This window comes from Astyanax mexicanus, chromosome 23 (genome assembly GCF_023375975.1).
Source record: "Astyanax mexicanus isolate ESR-SI-001 chromosome 23, AstMex3_surface, whole genome shotgun sequence".
Lineage (NCBI taxonomy): Eukaryota > Metazoa > Chordata > Actinopteri > Characiformes > Acestrorhamphidae > Astyanax > Astyanax mexicanus.
The window spans coordinates 10,548,897-10,569,022 of record NC_064430.1 but is presented as its reverse complement, the minus strand read 5'-3'; the positions used below and the strand labels follow the sequence as shown (position 1 = coordinate 10,569,022).

General features: G+C 39.5%; 1 protein-coding gene across 3 annotated transcripts in view; it reads left to right on the top strand.

Annotated features, from left to right (window-relative positions):
- fto (FTO alpha-ketoglutarate dependent dioxygenase) overlaps positions 1-20,126 on the top strand; it is a 284,644-nt gene that overhangs the window by 19,176 nt on the left and 245,342 nt on the right. For all 3 annotated transcript variants that reach the window (XR_007429255.1, XR_007429254.1, XM_049471416.1), the window contains exons 2-3: positions 16,815-16,892; positions 18,158-18,929. Coding sequence is in view for 1 of the 3 variants with exons in the window: in XM_049471416.1 (XP_049327373.1) it covers positions 16,815-16,892; positions 18,158-18,929 (850 nt within the window). In the remaining 2 variants the exon portion in view is untranslated. The remainder of the gene's footprint in view (positions 1-16,814; positions 16,893-18,157; positions 18,930-20,126) is intronic.

Sequence of the window (20,126 nt, the reverse complement as noted above, 5' to 3'; positions counted from 1 at the left end):
GGTAATCAGGGTTGCCATGGCAGTAGCAAAGGAGCTTCTCTGTTGTCATGACGGTGATTTATTCGGCAGTTCAATCGGCTAATGTATTCAGTGAATGAAAGGTAAACAGGAGATAATTGAGTGAGAGTGTGTGTTTGTGTGTGTATGTGTGAGTGTGCGACTGTTTTCGTGTGTGTGTCACACTGTCTGACACATTAGCCTGAAGGCTTCTGACAGTATAGAGAGAGGAAGACTGTTGTAAATGTTTGTGGTTTTGTACTTTTTTGAAAAAAGAAGAACCAGGTGATGTTGTGGAGGAACTTCTTTTATATCTTCAACAAGACAATGTCAGTGCATAGATATACAGTACATCGTTTGCTTTTGTTTGTTTGCACTTGTTTGATGCTATATCTCTAACAGCAGATAAGGTCGATTCCTCTCGATGTGTGATATGAGACGGTTTCTGGTTTCTGTCGAATATGCCATGTTGTCTTTTTTATCTGTGGAAAGCTAAGAGATGGAGAGATGGAGACCAGCAAATGGAAAGCTACATGCTACGTCTAGCCTTTAATGCTGATCTTTTATCTTTAGTCAAAGTAAGTAGGGTTTTTTTTCTGAACGTTCAGATCAGATGGTGGTTGGTGACACTTGATTAGTGAGTTTATCGAGATTAGTAACTTCCAGTACTGATACCTGATCCTCCTTTGGTCCGGGCAAAAGTGGTGGTCTCTGTTTGGATCATCTGAACCATGTTTTGGTTCATTTGCAGTGTGGAAACTCTTTTTTTGTGTGGTTCAGACTTTTGTCACCCACTAGCATTGTGACAACTAAAAACTGACTCTCCTTTACATGTGGTATGAAGATTCCTGTATCTACTGTAACTGTAGAGTAACGCTTATTTATATACAGAAATAAAAAGAGTCCGGACCATTCAATCTGGTCCACTCATTCTGCGACAGATTTTGGTATGGAGGCAGAATTAGGGACATCATTTTTGGACTTTGTGCCACGAATGGTAATACTAAGCTAAGTTAAGTAAACAAAACTGTAATTCCTAAAAAAAAAAAAAAAAAACATTTTTAGACAAGACAAACGATCACTGGATGTTAATCTACACAGATTTCTCTCCTAAAAACTGTATATTTGGGTGAGTAAAGTGATTTAGTTTATTTACAGTAAGCTAGATTAGTTCGATTTCTAGATTTCCACTAAGGCTGGAGCACATTGAATTCTGTCATGATTTGGGCAGCTGTGGTTTTATGTTTTTTGGATACAATTCCTTTTATCCCTTTCAGACAGCTTCCTCTTGCATCCACAGTTAATCCTGTTGGATGTAGTTCATCCTTCTTGGTGGTACGCTGACATTACCCTGAATACCGTGGCTCTTGATGCATCACAAAGACTTGCTGTCTTGGTCACAGATGCTCCAGCAAGACGTCCACCAACAATTCGTCCTCTTTTGAACTCTGTTATGTCACCCATATTATTGTGTGCATTGCAATAATTTGCAGAGAGCAAAACTGTGTTCTTACCCTGCTAATTGAACCTTCACACTCTGCTCTTACTGGTGCAATTAATGTGCAATTAATGAAGATTAGCCATCAGGTTGGTCCAATTTAGCCATTAAAAAACCTCCCACACTAAAATGACAGGTGTTTCAGTTTCATTGTCCAACCCCTGTACAGTACATGTGTGTGTGTGTGTGGTTGTGGCTATGTTGTTTTGAGGGGGATATCACTCAGTCACCAGAAGGCTATAATTTGCCGTCCCCCCTCACACCCCCCAATTTGCTCATGCTATGGATATAATTGAGCAGGTTTGACCGCTGGTCATGTGGCATTACACGGGTCAGATTGAGTAATTATTTCTAGGCCACTGACTACACACAAGATGAATAGTTTGTGAGGAGAGCATAATGGGGGGCTGACCTACGCTGACACCCGCTTTATTTCACCCTCACCCTCAACTCCCATCTCTCTCACCCTACAGTACCCACAAGCCATGATTTATACTCTACACGCACACACACACACACACACACACAAACACACACACACACACACACACAGACAGGTGTACAGTGAAGGGAGGGGTGACGGCTCTCTTGACACGGCCATGTCTCTGGGTTTATTATTGAACACAGGGTGCTGTTAAAGAAAGAGATGCTAAAGAAAATGTCAGTGTTAAAGGTGGAATCTTCGTTTATTCGGTCACTGAGCCGCTGTCTAATATCGCCAGTGCTGATTTGACCTCAGCTGTACTGGGTAACTGGCTCACATATGTGTTTATCTGATAAAGATGAGAAATGTAAGAATATTTAATGAATTTAGACTTAAAATGCCAAATTTAATATATTTTTTAAAATTGTTATAATTTAGTGTTTAGTCATGAACTGCTTGGTATTTGTCTGTGAGTGATTGCTGTGGTATCTTTGGAGGATGCTTTATTATTGTTAATTGGTTGCTATAGTATTGTTATATACAGGGGTTGGACTATAAAACTGAAACACCTGGTTTTAGAACACAATAATTTATTGTGGTGACGGACAGTTCTGGTGGAAACAGGAGAGTTGAGGTGCACATTGAATTCTGCCGTAATTTGGGCAGCCGTGGTTTTATGTTTTTTGAGTACAATCCGGGTTAGCACCCGAACATCCCTTTCAGACAGCTTCCTCTTACAGCGTCCACAGTTAATCCTGTTGGATGTGGTTCGTCCTTCTTTGTGGTATTCTGATTCCTGGATACCGTGGCTCTTGATACATCACAAAGACTTGCTGTCTTGGTCACAGATGCGCCAGCAAGATGTGCACCAACAGTTTGTCCTCTTTTGAACTTTGGTATGTCACCCATAATGTTGTGTGCATTGCAATATTTTGAGTAAAACTGTGCTCTTACCCTGCTGCTAATTGAACCTTCACACTCTGTTCTTACTGGTGCAATGCGTAATAAATGAAGATTGGCCACAAGGCTGCTCCAATTTAGGCATGAAACCTCCCACACTAAAATGAAAGGTGTTCCAGTTTCATCGTCCAACCCCTGTAATTGCTGGGGTATCCTAGGTGGATGCTATAATATTGTTAATCGGTTACTATGGTATTGCTAAATGATTGCTGTGGTATACCAAGAGTATACCATGCTGTGGTATCTCTGTTGGATGCTATGACATTGCTAGTTGGTTGCTATGGTAATGCTAAATTATTGCTGTGGTGTACCAAAGGGATACCATGCTGTGGTATCTCTGGTGGATGCTATGATATAGTTATTTGGTTGCTATAGTGTTATATGATTGCTGAGGGTATCCTAGGTGGTTGCAGCGTGATCTCTGGTGCATGTTATTATATTATTAATTGGTTGCTATGTTATTGCCCGATCTATGTGGTTTCTGTGGTATATTGTTAGTTGGTTGCTATGGTATTGTTAAATGATTGCTGGGGTATCCTAGATGGTTGCTGTGGTATCTCTGGTGGTTGCTATGTTATTGCTATATGATCTCTGAGGTATCCTAGGTGGTTGCTGTATCTTTGGTGCATGCTATGATATTGTTAATTGTCAATTGGTATTGTTATATGATTGCTGGGGTATCCTACGTGGTTGCTGTGGCATTTCTGGTGGAGACTATGATGTTGTTAATTGGTTGCTATAGTGTTATATGATTGCTGGGGTATCCTAGGTGGTTGCTTTTGTGATTGCTGTATTATTTTAGGCAATTGCTATTATTTTGCTTAGTAGTTGCTAGGGTGTTGCTAAGAGGCTGGGTTGTTAGGTGTTTTTTAGCAAAATTGTTAGGGTGTCTCAGGTGGTTGCTCAGGTGTTGTGCTGTAGTAGTAGTCCATGTTGATGGTTGGAGGAAAATAATCAGCAAAAAAAATGTATTATATGAATCTAAAAGCTTACACAGTCAAAAATGCACATGAAGAATACAAATATGATAATATACAGTACATAATTATATTATGTACTAAATGTTGCACATAATGTATATTAATTTTAGTTTTGTCTTATTTACACTAGTACATAAGTGCAACAGAAGCCAACTTCTGCTACATGTCCTCCTTACTCAATTGATGGTCAATCAGCTGTCACTAGGTGTAAGGCTGAACGATTAATTGCATTTGCGATAATCTCGCGATATTTTAAAACGCCATTCTCTAACCGCACTGGCTGCGATTTGACTGGTCACGTGACTTGGGAGCGAGCCAAGCCGAGGACGAGCGGAGCATACCCGAGCAGAAGGCAGGGAGGTGGAGAAGTGAAGTCAACACAGCGCACTTTAGGGCGTTTTCACACCAGCACTATTTGGTCCGGTTAAAACGAACTCTGGTCCGTTTGTAACTTTAGTGCGGTTCGATTGAGCAGGTGTAAAAACAGTAATCGCACTCGGTGCGGATCAAAAGAACCGGACCGAGACCAGCTAGAGGAGGTGGTCTCGGTCCGGTACCAAACGAACTCTGGAGCGGTTCGCTTGTGATGAGAACGTGATCCGGTCTCGTTTGAATCCAGCTATTAAATATAAGCCATTTATTTGAGCTGAACTGCTGATAAAGCAAGCACAGTTTAAACTGATATATTAGCCAGATAACACTAATTACCACAGCTGTGAACAAACACTGTGTCCATGCACGCGCTGCATTCACTGCTCACAGCCGCGTAACTCTGTTTATTATGTATAAATCTGCGCTGCATGCAGAAACACTGTGTTTGAAAGTGCAGTGTTTCAGCGTTCAGTGTTAAAGCACAGATATTTGCGCTGGAACACGAAAATCTTCTCGCTGTATTTACATTTTTCGTATATTTATATTTAATTTACTCCCGTGTCAGACAGCTCTGACCAATCAGAGGACACAGGCTGCTTGCGTGGTTTATTGATGCGCATTTTGGTGCGTTTACATTTATGCCTATGGGAAACCAGACCGAACAGAGTGAGAAAACGCTCCAAGTAAACGAACTCATTAGAAACGAACTACAGGTGTGAAAACGCCCTTGTTGCACAATGGCTTCAGGCTCGACAGAACACATCAGTTGTGTAGAATTACTTTGGCTTTAAAAAAGAAGATGCTGCTCAACGTCAGGTACTGTGCTAAACGTGCCTTGCTACTGTTGCTACGACGCGAGGTAACACTACAAACCTTTTTCAGCATTTAAAAAAACACCACAAAGCCTTGTGTGGTATTTGCAAGGCTAAAATGCCAACGACCAGTGCTGCATCTTCAAATACAGAAAATAACGAGTTGGTTAAAGCAGATTCTCTTTATGTTTTTTTGCACTTTAATTTTTCATGATGTTACTAGCTGGAGAGCAGTAAGTTAAATTTTGTATATCTATTGTTTTTCCTAATAAATAAAAAAAGCTATTTATCTATTTATTTTTCTATAGAAAAAACAAATGGTGAAAAGGAAAAGCATAGATTTTTTTGCTTTATTGTTATCTGTGCTTTAAGTAAATCTGACATTGTTTATTATTAAACAGATTGATTTATTGCTTCTGTTGTTGAAAAATACTTGAGAAGACAAAAAAAAATCGCAATTTATAGATAAAAAATTGCAATTAGATTATTTTCCAAAATCGTTCAGCCCTAACTAGGTGGCATCTGGACATCATGAATCCTCATTCTCTCTCTCTTTTTTTCTCTCTCTCTTTCTCTTTCTCTCTTTTTTCCTCACCTACCCCACCATACAAAATGTTTTTTCAACTCTATCTGCAACAGTTACACCTGTCAGAATAACTGTATCTGTTCAGTTGATATATTGTCCCATAAATAATTGTGATTAACAATTTTATTGTCATTTTAATGCCATTTAAAGCCACTTATACTACCATACAATAATGTAATCATAATCTAACTATACCCTTTTACCAGTGAACTTTAGAAAATTAAGCATAAGGTTTGGGACAAAATATCATTTTTGTGATATATTAGGGGTGTGACGAGATCTTGTGGCACAAGATCTCGCGAGATTAATAGTGACGATATTTCTCGTCAAGCTTTAACCTGTCTCGCAGGAAAAAAATAGGTTAGTGTGGACTTTTTAAGCTGGATCTGGCAACACACGTAGAATCAGCGCCCTAGGGGGGAGGGGAGAAAATACGTTCTGTCAATACAAGCCCACCACGCTCCGCAAAACCAGCAAGCTGATTGGCTGTTTCTCCTGAGAGAAAATGTATTTGGGGCTTTCATTTGGCGCCCCCTTTAGTGCAGCGCCCCTATGCGTAGCATAGGCTGCATACCCCCTTTTTAAGTTGTATGCTTGGCTGCATTTTGGCTCTAGTGGAAACAATAAACAGTATTTTAGGACATTTAGGAGAAAAGAAAACACAAACCATAGTCTTAATATGACTGGTTATGGTTTGCACTTATTGTTTGCACTATATAATTCCTAGAAAAGTTTTATTTTTATTTTTTATTCTTATTCTTATTTCTATTTCTTATAAAATCAATGTGTAAGAGAAACCAGTCTGTTAAGTTTGCGTTACATGATTTTGTCAAATAAAACCCTATTTTTCAAGCCATTTTTCATTTTTTGACATTTTCTTAAAAATTATATTTTTAAATCTCGTCTCGTTCTCGTGACCCCAGTATCGTGTCTCATCTCGTCTCGTGATATTAGTGTCTCGTCACACCCCTATGATATATCACATCAAATATCAACATAGGCACTCTAAACTCCTTAAACCCCCCTACAGTTCCCTCCCAGCTTCAATGAGCACAATCGAACAACCACAGTAATATACGTCCAGATATCGCTTTAAAACCAGGACAGTATCAGTAACTTTGTGTACTGTGTTGAAATACTAAGGCTTGCATCCAAACACACACACACACACACACACGCACACATCATCGTGTTAGTGTCACTTCTGTTTTCACTGGCTTCATATTAACTTAAGTGCTTAAGGCAGGCTACTCAATATGCCACCGGCAATTACATTTTCAAATGGGTGGGTTTGCAAACATCATTCGCCTTAAGCTGTCATTGCTCACTGCTCAGGCTACTGCGATGGCAGAAAGAGGATTAAGTTATTCAATCCCTGGTAGAGTATTCTCTTTTGTTCGGGCTGACTGAAGGAGAAATAAATAAAGAAACAAGATTACTTCTCGAAGAAGAGGAAAAGATTGGAGGGAGGTGGGGGTGTGGGGGTGAAAAAAAATAGCATATTCCGTCTGTCATGTGCGCTGGATTTGGCTAATGCCGTTTAGACAAGTTGTCTTTGCCGGATCCGAAGGGAAACCACACAAACGCTGCGGATCGTTTCGGGTCCAGAGGTGTTGAAGCTGCCTGCTTTTTAGATTAGGGAGGACAGCCTGAAGGCCCATCAAGAGCAAACCCAACTTCAGGTGGAACACTCTTCACTAGAGACGGCCTTCATGTTAAAGCCTAGCTGTTTCCCCAGTAGACACTTAACACCGTTTAGCCTCTTAGTGAAGTTTCATACAGAAGATAGACTCTGCATGCTGCCAAGTCTGTTGGATGTACTTTATTCATAACTAACAATTAAATGTATTATTTTTGGTGTATAAATGGTATTTTTATTAGCTGCAGGGTTTATCTGTTCCATAGAACACTAAATGTATCTGCCTGGAAAAGGTGGGATTCAAACTCAAGTGTGTAAAGCGTCCATTGTCTTTAACCCCTTCACCACCGTGTCTGTAAAGGTAGTGTGACCCTCGCCTCCATCAGGTGCACCACTCAGCACTCCAGTGATTCCAAATCATTGCTTTTAATGCTCAAGGGCCCAACAGTGCCTACACGCCAAGATCAGGTGTTGAACCCACAACCTGATTGGTGCTCTAATCACTGAGCCAACAGTGGTGCAAGGTCCCAAGAGTGCCTACACACCAAGATCAGGTATTGAACCCACAACCTTGTTATTGATAGATTGGTGTCTGTAAAAGTATTGTAAATATTGGGATACAAACCTTTTTTTATTTTTTACATTAAATTAAAACCAAAATAAAATAACAGAAATTGATAATATATGACATAAATGGTAAATATTATCTGGCATGGTAAAGCGAGAGTGCACATTGTCACAAGTAACAACAAGCTGTTGGAATTGCACAGTGTTGTGGGAACTGTAGTGATTTGCAAAAAATCCTACGTTGCTGTAGTCTTGTTTGTCCCCCTTGTTTCTCCTCTCATTTTCTCATCTCTCTCTCTCTTGCTGCCACGTGGAAAGAGTGTAGAGTGACTCTGCTCATAGACTCGTTTTTGCAAGTATTTAATTCATATTCTGAATTTGTCATCTTATTGTAGCTCACAAAATCATCGTGGATTGGACAATGATGCTTTATGTGTGTATATGTGTGAAAACACTTTCACTTTCAACTTTCCTGATTAATTAGAACACTAGAGGATACTGTAATATTATGTTGCTTTGGACAATGCTATACAGCATTAATTGCAACCTTTTAAAATGTGTAATAATTTAGTACATGTTGTATTTTTATTATTATTATTATTTTTTTTTTCTTTTAAGGAAGAAATTCAAAATTCTAATTTTGACATACCAAAAAGCAAGCAAAAAAACTGATAAATAGTAAGAGAGAGAGGAAGAAAAGAGCGAGAGAGAGAGAGAGGGAGGGAGGGATAGACCGTGATTGTGATTAACACATCCAGCACTCTTCTGCTCCGACATCCTAAGCACCAGTCAAGGAGAAGTCACTGCCTTCACCCACATCCTCTTCTTACTCTTTCCCCTTCTTCACTCTCTCTTTCCCACATGTTCAGCCCTCCATCCATCTATCCATCTCTTCCCTTTTTCCATCTCTCTCTCTCTCTTCCTTTTCCACCTCCTCCTCCACCAAAATCAATATCCCGCTGCAAAGTGCAGTCAGCCCGGGGGAAACGCGGCTGGCTGGGGCAGGGCAGGGCAGGGGACGGCTGGGTGGGCATCCTCTAGGGCCTCCTACAGGCAAAGAGTCAAGGACACAGTCCAGCCCGGGGCCCTGCTACCCACACACACACACACACACACATACACACATCCTCTCGCTCTACACATACATATTCTCTCTCTCTCGCGCTCATCCGCAGGGCAGATCAATAAGCTGCTGAGGCGTTAAATTTTGGCTTGCGGGACCGTCACGCTCATTAGGTTCGACCCAGCATCACAGCACACGTATCGCACTACACCTGCACCATTCTGCCAAAAACAATCTTTAAGCAGCATCATGACTGTAAATATCTATCGCACTTTAATACACTGATCACCACTGTTACTGGTTTCTGCTGGTTAATAAAACACATACAACCAAGAACACATACTCACTATACTGACTATACTGAGCTCATACTGTGAGCTGTAAACTTCATTACTTTGTGTGTGTAATGATCTGAGAACATGAAGCAGTGCTGGAAGAATACAAAATAAATCCATAAGAGAGTGAAAAGAATATAATACAATAAATAAACAGTTATAAACCACCAACAGAGAGTCAAAGGTCCCAAAAAACTTAATTATTTGATTTTTCTTATTTGGTATAGTAAAAAAAAAGAAAAAAAGAAATTAGTTTCATGTATTTTTCCAATTTTTATTATTTTTTTTCATCTCTGCCACTCAGAATCAGAATCAGAAAAAAACTCTATTTTCTCTAGATTTTCAAATTTGTTTTATTTATTTTTGCATCTTTTGCCCCTAATTGGATTATATCATCAGCAAAGGAAAAACAAAAATCTAAAAAATTGAAGGGTGGGGGGCATTGACATCAGTGAAAATTAAAGAAGAACTTCGATCTGAAGTTGACTATATATGACTAAACTGAGCTCATACTCTGAGCTGTTAACTTTGTATTACTTTGTGTGTAGTGATCTGAGAACATGAAGCAGTGGTGGAAGAATACAAAATAAATCAATGAGAGAGTGAACTGAATATAATAAAATAAATAAACAGTTATAAACCACCAACAGAGAGTTAAAACAAAAAAAGTGTGAGCCCCAAAGGTCACAAAAAACTTAATTATTTGACTTTGCTTATTTGGTATAGTAAAAAAAAAAGAAATTAGTTTCAGGCATTTTTCCCATTTTTTTTATCTCTACTCAGAATCAGAAAATAAACTGTATTTTCTTTCAATTTTCTGATTTTTTTTTTGCATCTTTTGCATCTAATTGGATTATATCATCAGATTTTCAAAAAAAAAAATGAAAGGGGGCATTAATCACTTGACATCAGTGACTATTAAAGATGAACTTCGGTCTGAAATTGACTTTGGGTGTAGAAAATCATGATTAAAATAGCCCACCTCCGTTCTCCCGCAGCTTTCTGAGATCCAGCGATTTTGTGCACTTTTTACTCTGTTATTAAGGCTAAAAGTAGCTCAGCAGCTCATTGGTAGAATCCGGCTACAGGCTTTAGCTTTAGTTTTATCTCTCCAGGTTTAGTGTTAGCTTTAGCTTTAGTTCTTGTGTGTTGTGTGTGTGCCTCCAAGAACATGTGTATTCCATAGCAACCACCTGGGACACCATGGCAGTCATTTGGCAGCCACTTACTTAGAAAACAGCTAAACAAGCTGTAATATCGTAATAATAATAATAATAATACCATAGCAACCCAATAGGATTTCATAACAAGGCCTAGGAAGCACCAGGTGCTAGTAACGCCAACATGAGCAACTCCCTGAAATACCACACTGTAAAGACATTTAGTGTCCAAGTATCAACACCATAGCAACCTCCTTGGTGTACTTGGTGGTTGATGTGGTGCAGTGGATAACACCACTACCTGCTAGTGTGCTACTACATCATGTAGGAGACTGGGGTTCAATTCCTGCTCTGGGTGACTGAATGCTGCACTACACCAATAAGAGTCCTTGAGCAAGACTTTTTTAACACTACATTGGTCCTATATGTAAATGTACTACAGGACCATAGCACCATAACAACCACCTGGAATACCATCTAGGATACCTGGGCAACTCCTCAGCCAACACTTCATAGATAGCAGCCACCTGGAATAATAAAAAAAAGTCGCCACTGAGCAGCACCACAACACCATATGAACCAACCAACTGCTTAGCAACGCCTTAGCAACCAACTGCAACCAACTAGGCTTGGGAATCACAAGGATCACTTAAGTACTGTGTTATAGACTGTGTTAACCGTGCATATAAAGATATGCTGCAGTTTAGCTGCATGATTTACACATTTATAGACAAACTCATGATTTTCAGTCCATTCAAAACCCAAAAAGTCCAAAATTGTGTTTGTTCTAATACATTGCCGTGAGCTGCGGCGCAGTTGGTTGCTCTCTTTCTTCGCTGTTACCTGGAGACGCTAACACATTGACTGTGTTTCCGTTGGCGCTTGTGTGCGAGTGTGCACAAGTGTGTACGAGTGTGTACCTTTGTGTGTTTGAGAGGGTCCACCAACTTGTGTAATAGCACCTAGGTGCCGTGTTTCTCCGCCGCCCGGTTCCATGGTGTCACCCACGAGTTTTCAGCATGAGCTACACACGTCTCCCTCCTCGGCCTCTTGTTTGCCCAGGTGTTCGCCTCGTCCGCAACACCCTCCCTCTCTCTTATCCCTCTTCAAGAAGGGCATTTCCTCGCTCTTCGTGCCCTCCGTCACATCCTTCCCTCCTTCCATCCTTCCCTCCGGCACCCATGGCGCACATTCCGCACCCCCGTGCCAAATGAGAGGAGTGGAAGGAGCGTGTTTGAAGACGCTGCCGCCGTAGGTGTCGAGAGCGCGAGCTTTAGCGGGCGGCTTGTCAGGCCACTTGATTCAGGGTGACCTCAGCAGGATGGCGGAGCTCCTGCAGTGGGTGGCACACAAGCTCCAAATGTACCGTTCAAACATTACGCCGTGTTTGTGCACACAGGCACTTTGAAGCGATGCTGCTGTGGAAAATGTTACGGACGTTTTCCTCCTTTTTTTTTTTGCGCTGGAGCTGCGAAGCTGCTGATTTAGCATGTTGATATTATATTACATATTAGAGTCATATCTGTATTGGTAAATAAATAAGTAAATACCTTAATAAAACAGTTGTGGGATTATTATTTTTATTTTTTTACATTGTAGATTAATATATAAGACATCAAAATAAACTAAGGAATACAAATGCAATTATTAAGTAAACAAAAATCTTTAAATGGTGCTAAACTCCATCCTTGGCTCAAATTTGAAAAAGGCTTAAAAACAGAAAGTGCAGTTGGGAGGGGCACTGGGTGATGTATGGGTTTAGAGGCGGGGCAGAAGGGAGAGGTGATTGGCTGAACCTCTGCAGCAGAAGTAGTGGGTCTGATAGCAGCTAGACACAGACGGTTGGACATGAGCAGGGGGGGGCGGTATTATTTATTGACTGATTTGCATATTGTAATTAATCTACAATGTAGTATATAATACAACTAAAGAACTGAAATTATGTGTATGTGTATACCCCCAGCCTGTCATCTGTGCATGTTTAAAGCAGGTGTACAAGTGCATCTCAAAAAATTTGAATACCTTGAAAAAGTTACTGTATTTTATTCATTTATTTCCAAATGTGAAACTCATATATTATATAGATGTGTTACAAACATAGTGATCTATTTCATGCATTAATTTATTTCATTGTTGATGATTATTATGACTTACAGCCAATGAAAACCCAAAAATCAGTGAAAATTTTTGCGGTGTAGGAAATGTGCCAAGTCCTGCTGGACAATGAAATCCACATCTCCATAAAAGCTGTTATCAGCAGAGGGAAGCATGAAGTGCTGTAAGATTTTCATCTTCAGCACTTCATTCTTCCCTCTGCTGACAACTCTCTTTTATGGAGATGCGGATTTCATTTTCCAGCAGGACTTGGCACACTGCTCACACCACTGCCAAAAGTGCCAATTGGTCTTATATAATATTCATATGTTCTGAGACACTGATTTTTAAATTATTTTTTTATTGGCTGTAAGCCACAATAATCATCAACAATAAAATAAATAAACGCTTAAAATAGATCACCCTGTGTTTAATACATCTATATAACAGTTTGAACTGAATTATTGAAATAAAGTAACTTTTTTTTAATGCTTTAATTTTTTTTTATATACACGAGTATTATATTACATAAATGTCCAGTAATTTTAATCTGTTGATGTGATAAAAAAAAGTTTGTATTACTTGTTAGCAAAGTTAGCCATGTTGCTTCAATGCAAAACTTAAAATATGTATATTTGATTTACATTTAATACAGAATCAGTTTGATACAAAAAATCAGCAGTTTGGAAAGCGTCATGGTTTGGCAGGCAGCACTGGTTGAAGTTAGCTTGAAGTTTAAAATGAGGTTTAAACTTTTTTTTTTTACAGCAAACTTGCAATTAAGGTTCATTTTAATCACAGTTATGATGTGGAAAATCAGCTGTAGAGGTCCGAAATGAAGCCTTCCAGTGATTTATGTCTGGACTTTGAACGTGTAAGTGTGTGTGTGTGTGTGTGTGTGTGTGTGTGTGCTTCAGAGTCCATCTGTGCAGTAAAGCTGGTCTGTCTCCTGTTTTCACTGGAATTTGTGAGCGGCTTGATGTATTTGACATGTGCGTGACAGGCCGCTGCTCTTCAAGCCCAGCACAAGCACTCTGCTATCTGGCCCAGCTGTGTGTGTGTGTGTGTGTGTGTGAGAGAGAGAGAGAGAGAGAGAGAGAGGGAGAGAGAGAGAGAGAGAAAGAGATGGTGTGTGCGTGTTGTGCTTTTACATCAGAGCAGTCGAGCATGATAGCGAAACACTTCACCATACACACACACACACACACACACACACACACACACACACACACACACACACACACACACACACACACACACACACACACACACACTAGCCCTTGTTTATACCCTTGGTTTCTGCCTTAAAGATGAAATTTGACACCAGCAATGAGTCTGTGTCAGACTGTCAATTTATCCTTCTTTCTTCTTCTCACAGCATCCTCTCTCTGTCTCTCTCTCTCTCTGTCTCTCTCTCTTCCTCCCTCTCTCTCTCTCCCTCTCTCTTCCCCAGGCCTTTGAGCTCAGACTGGCCATGAATAGTGCATGTTATTTTGTTTTGTAGATCTGTCTGACAGTCTGCATCTCTTCTATCTGTCTTTGTTTATCCTGCTCTAAATGGAATAACTCAAACCTTCAATTCCCATGCGCTTCCTCACATAAAGCCATTCAAACTCTGCGTCTGTGCCTCTCTCGGTCCCTTCACTCTCGCTGCTCTTACAGATGAGCCTTACACTGACTTACACTACTGCTCAAAAGTTTTAGAACACCCCGAGATTCTTTTTTTTATCATTTATTTGTGCCATTTAAAGGAGAACTCCGGTGTAAAATTGACTTTTGGTGTAACTTAGTGAAACATGATAAAAAGTACTTACCTTTGATGAATAGCACACCTCCGTTCTCCCACAGCATTCCAAAATCCAGATATTTTAACAGTTTGTCCAAACACCCTTCAGACTGGGTATGTATCTATCTATCTATCTATCTATCTATCTATCTATCTATCTATCTATCTATCTATCTATCTATCTATCTATCTATCTATCTATCTATCTATCTATCTATCTATCTATCTATCTATCTATCTATCTATAAAGTGAATGCTAAGATGAGAAAATAAAAAAGCAATATTTATTGACTAATACTTATTATTAATTATTGAACTTAGTCAGGACCATGTTCACACCTGTATCTTCTGCATGAGCAAACTTGATTGTATTGTATCTACTTTTTCTTTTTTTTATTTTGTACGCTTCTTTTTTTTTTTTTAAATCTTGCTTCCACAGTTCCCCTGAACTGCCATTCCTTTAAGACATTCAGGCCCCATCCACATGTGTACAGACATCTTGATAAAAAAACATCCATTTTTCTAACCTAGCAATTAACACATAATAGTTTTTTATAGTCCTACACACATGCATACACACGCAATATAGACACATGTCTTTTCTTAAACCAGGACATAACCTTTTTAGTGCCTTCTCCTTTAATGTTATTAACAGGACATTTTATTTTGCCCTAAAAGTCAAGCCCCATTTGTGCAAAAGTGCGCTCACCCCGGCTATTTAAGTCCTGTTTTAGAGCTCTGGCATTATTAGCTCTGTTGAAATGTGAGAGCGGGCCTCAGTAAATGTCGAGGAATATATACGAGTCACTTTCTCCTTAAAACATCACAGTGGTGTGTGTGTGAGTTTGCATGTATGTGTGTGTGTTAGTGTTTAAGGGAATGGCGTAGGAGTTCCACCGGGCTATTCTGGGGGTGAGGTGGGGTGTTTGCGTGGAGTTGAATGTGTGTCACTTGACCCCTCTCTGACGTTACCCTTCCAACCTGACCGGGCCTCCGGTGCACCTGCAGAAGTACGAAGTGTGTGTGTGTGTAGGGGCCCGAGCACTGATGCCCTTGTGAAATTTATTTGGGTATCACGGTTTTATGCCGGTCGCCATTGGATTTACAGGTCGGAATGGAATGCGGGGCCAATGAAAAGCGCTTTGATCAGACGGGACGGGTGCGGGCTTTTACGCGACTGAGAGGAGACCCTCTGCTGCCCGCTGGAGTCGTAAAAACCTGACACCTCCATGAATGGGAGCGCCACGGGAAAGGCCGCAGAGCATTCTGGGAAAGTGGCTTACTTAGAGTGGGAAGTGGTTGCACGTCATGCGTGTGTTTGTGTCTTTGTGAATGCGTGTTTGATTCCTGTAAAAAGAATGAACTCAGTGTCCATGTTACGCAAAATAAAATGTGCTGTCAATTACTTTAAGGCCTAAACTGAAAACATTGGATCCTGGATTGGGATAAAGAAATAACGGTCCCACTTTATAATAAATGTCTGTTTTAACTGTAAAATTACACATTAATAATCATGTAATAACAGTTTTACTACTAGTGAAGTTTGCAGATTGTTACAGATTAATTACAGTTGTACAGGTTATGTAATTACATATGTGTATAAAGGTCACTTACATATAGCAGAATATCTTGTTTATATCTTCTCATAATAAAATCTGAATAATGCCCTAAAATCATAAAATAAATTCATACACAACTTATTCTACACCAAACACCAGTCAAATATTTTGCTGACACATGATACATAATTACTAAAATCGGATTAATCACAACAATATTCTATGATTAACTAAATTTAATCGCACTTGTTCTTCTTAAGACAGATTTTTTTATATTTAAATGTAAAAAATTGAATAAATGTAAATATAAAATGCAATTATGTTTATATTAGTGGTGTCAATTAAAATACTAGTATAAATTTGTTTGTTTAAAGGGGAGATAAAGCCAACGTGTGGTGCTGGGAAAAAAAAAAAACATGATAAAAAGTATAGAGGAAACTTTTTTTTTTTACTTTATTTCAAACATCTCAGCTTCGTTGTAAGGTTCCCTGAATTATAACTTAATTATAAAAGAGCGTTTTCACAGTTTTCATGGTTTCTCTGATCCGGATCAGTTGATGAGTTTCCTTAGTTTAGATGTTTACTTGGAGCGTTTCTCTTTCTGTTTGGTTTAGTTTCACACAGGTATAAACCAGTTGTGGTCAAACTTGGGAACGTAATTTAACTTAAGTTAAAAATAAATTAATAAATAATGTGTTACCACTTTAACGTTGACAGCCCTGCTATATACATAACCTGTACCACTGTAATCAATGTGTACCAATGTGTAGTTCACTAGTATGAATAACACTGTTATTATATTGGTTGTTAATGTGTAACTACACAGTTCTTAGAGACACTTATTATAAAGTGGGACCGAAACAGTTTTGGGACGAGCTCTTAAAGTACCATATGTTATAAATGTTTATAAGTGGTAACTGATGCCTCTATAATAATAAAAGTCCTCTAAATATACTCATGCTCTGTGTTTGTGTGTGTATAGAGACGTCGGCTGCTGCAGGAGTTGGGGGAGCAGCGGATTCCCTTCCTCTCGCCCACTGACCCCGGCTTCCAACAGCTAGTGAGTTCACCTGCTTCTACAATTATTATTATAATACTAACAACCACAAATATGTTTCAGTATTTAATTTTTATTATTTATTAAATATATTTTCATATATTTTCATTTACTTATACTTTTTACATTAGTGATTACTATTATTATTTTTATGTTGCACTGAGGGTATGAGAATAATGCAATACACCTCTCATATTTCTGCTAATATTTTGTTTAAAACAGCTTTTGCAACCATCCTGCCATCTGGCTTTTAATTAAAGGCCTGCCTAGGAAGCAAATTAGCATAGCACTGTAATTATCTAACATATATTTAGTATAAATAAATACATTTATTGTTAAACAACCTCTGTTTAGGATTAAAATAAAGAATCTGATTTGAAACAAACATGGCCTGATATGGCCTCTATACTCCTATATATATTGTTTCACTGTTGCTTAATTAACTCTTAAACTATATTAATATGTCTGTTCAGACCAGGAAATAAACATTTTATGCATTCTTTTATACAGACAATTAGGGGTGTGCCATATCATATCGTATGTGAAAATATCCCCAAAAATGTAGAATATCGTGAACGATATTATACCCTGAAATATCGTGCCATATCACCCACCCCTAATAATCTCATCAGGGTTCTACTTTTTTGCCGTTTTTAGGAAAATAAAAATTCACACTGTTCTCATTTCCCATTATATATCTACTACAGACAGATTATATCTGTCCAGTATCAGTTATTTTACTTTAATCCTGGAAATATGGAGACATTTGGAGTGCATTACGACATTTTGGATCATTGACTTCTGTTACAAATCTGATAAAATTATTTTTTTTAATATCTCAGTTAGCCATATCATATTGCATGCAATAATAAAATTCTAAAAAAATTCTAATTCAGTGTTTTATCATATCGCCAAAATTATCGTTATCATGAAAATACTGTGAAATATCGTGATAATATTTTAGAGCCATATTGCCCACCCCTACCTGCAATGTTAAGACATTTTCACACTTGGAAGTCCAGACCAAAGGTCGAATAAAGGTTCGCAAGTTTGTTAACGTGTTGTCTTTTATTTTTGAAATGAAATTTAAATGAATTAGAAATATTTTGGAATCAGTTGGTGGATGTTAGATATCTTGCACTCCTACACATTTAGCTTGAGGATGCCCCACATGTGCTCAATTGTGTTGAGGTCTACAGATATACTTGTCAATCCATTACATTTATCTTTAGCTTCCTCTTATAATGCACTATGTGTGTTTGCTACAGTGGGACGCCAGCTATTCGGGCCTGGCACTGCGGCAGGCTGGGGCGCTACCCGAGGGCCTCCACGAGCGCGTGCAGTCAGCGTTAACCACCTTGCGGCGCCGCGGCTGCCTCCTGAGGGACCTGGTACGTGTCCGGGACCGGGACGTGTTCACAGCCGTGTCCCGAGCTCTGGTGGGCCAGCCGGGATGCACCTACCGCTACCTGGACACTCGCCTCTTCACCATCCCCTGGCACTGCGAGGAAGACGAGGGGCAGACGCAGACCGGGGGTCCAGGCGAGAAGGCCTGCTGCGACCCGGACCTGAGGAGCGCCTGCAAGGCTCTATGGGAGCTGAATCAGTTCTTCTGCACGGACATCCAGCAGTACAAGAACGCCCGCGGCCTCAAACGCAAACACAGTGAGTCTGAAAACAGCGGCAGCCAGGAGGTCTCCAAAGAGGAGAGCGGCAGCGAGAAAGCAGAGAAGGACCAAATGCTGGAGGAAAAAGGTGAGCGGTTGGAGAAAGAGGAGCGAAAGGAAGGCGAAGAAGATTCGGACAGCGGTCAGGGTTGCTCTCACTCCTCTCCTTCACAACCCTCACCTTCCAGCCCGGTCCACTTTAACATCACACTCATTAACTACATGGACCCAACCAGTATGACCCAGTTGAAGGAGGAGCCCTACTACGGTATGGGCAAGATGGCAGTGGGTTGGCATCACGACGAAAACCTGGTGCCGCTCTCGCCCGTGGCTGTCTACAGCTACAGCTGTCCGGGAGAGACCAAATCTGAAGGTGAGAGTTTACATAAATTTACGTAAATTTACTGTATGTAAATCTACGCAAATCGGTGTACACATATCAATTTAGGTGGGTGCTATATTACCTTTCGTTAATATGTTTACAAATACATACAATGCCATGTATGAACCACTTTGAACTTCATGACAAGAACATTTCTGAAACTAAAGGTAATGTTAGAAGTGCTTGTTTAAAGTGTAGCAGCTAACACTGCAAATTTTCTAACACAGGTAGTGACTGATAAACCCACAAAACTGCCAGTTTGAAGGGGGAACTAAACACCCTGATTTTTGCTGACTCCACCCTAAGCTCAAATAAAAAAAGCTTAAAAATGGGATGGGTGGTTTGAGGGGGGCACTTTTTTTTTACTGCTTTTGTCCAAAGCGACTTACAGTAATGATGTACATATAGTGATAGAAGTTCAAGGTAAAAAAAAATAAAAAATTAAGACAGGAGCTAGTGCTAGTGGTTAGCCACTAATGCTGATGCTAATGCTAATGTTGCTGCACCCATCCTTAGTGGAAATCTGGAAATCTAAGCTTACTGTACATAAACTAAAATGCTTTACTCACCCAAATAAACAGGTTTCTTTAGACAAAAAAATCTGTGTAGATAAACATCCAGCGCTCATTTGAAAAAAAAAAAACACAAATAAATGTTTTTAACTTAATTTAACTTTACCACCACCACCACCCAGCGGCAAGACCTGTTGAATTAGAGCGAAAACATGGTGACACCCCTGTTCCTTACTAGTGTCTCATCATGCACCTTAAAATTTAGTGAGCCTTATGTATGAAAATAGACCAGAAAATAGACAGTAATTTCATTGATAGTGCACCTTATAATACGGTGCAAAAAATACGATACCCTAGCAACGGACAATGCTAATAGTTGTTTAACTAAAATACAGCAAACACATGTGACGTCATTCCCAACTCTGACATCTGAGTTAAATGAAGTACAAAATAAGACTTTTTCTATTTTTTCTCTGTTCAAATTAGATCTTAAAGTAACGCCAAGTCAACAAGTGTGCAGACCAGTGTTCTTTTATTAAGCACTACCTTCGACCACCGTGAATAGTGCTTATTAATTTAGTAGCTGTTGAAGAAACAGCCTGTGAAAGCAGTCATGAGTCAGACGGAGCGGAGCGAACTCTTTTAAAGAGAACCACCTGCCTCAGCTTGGTCTCGC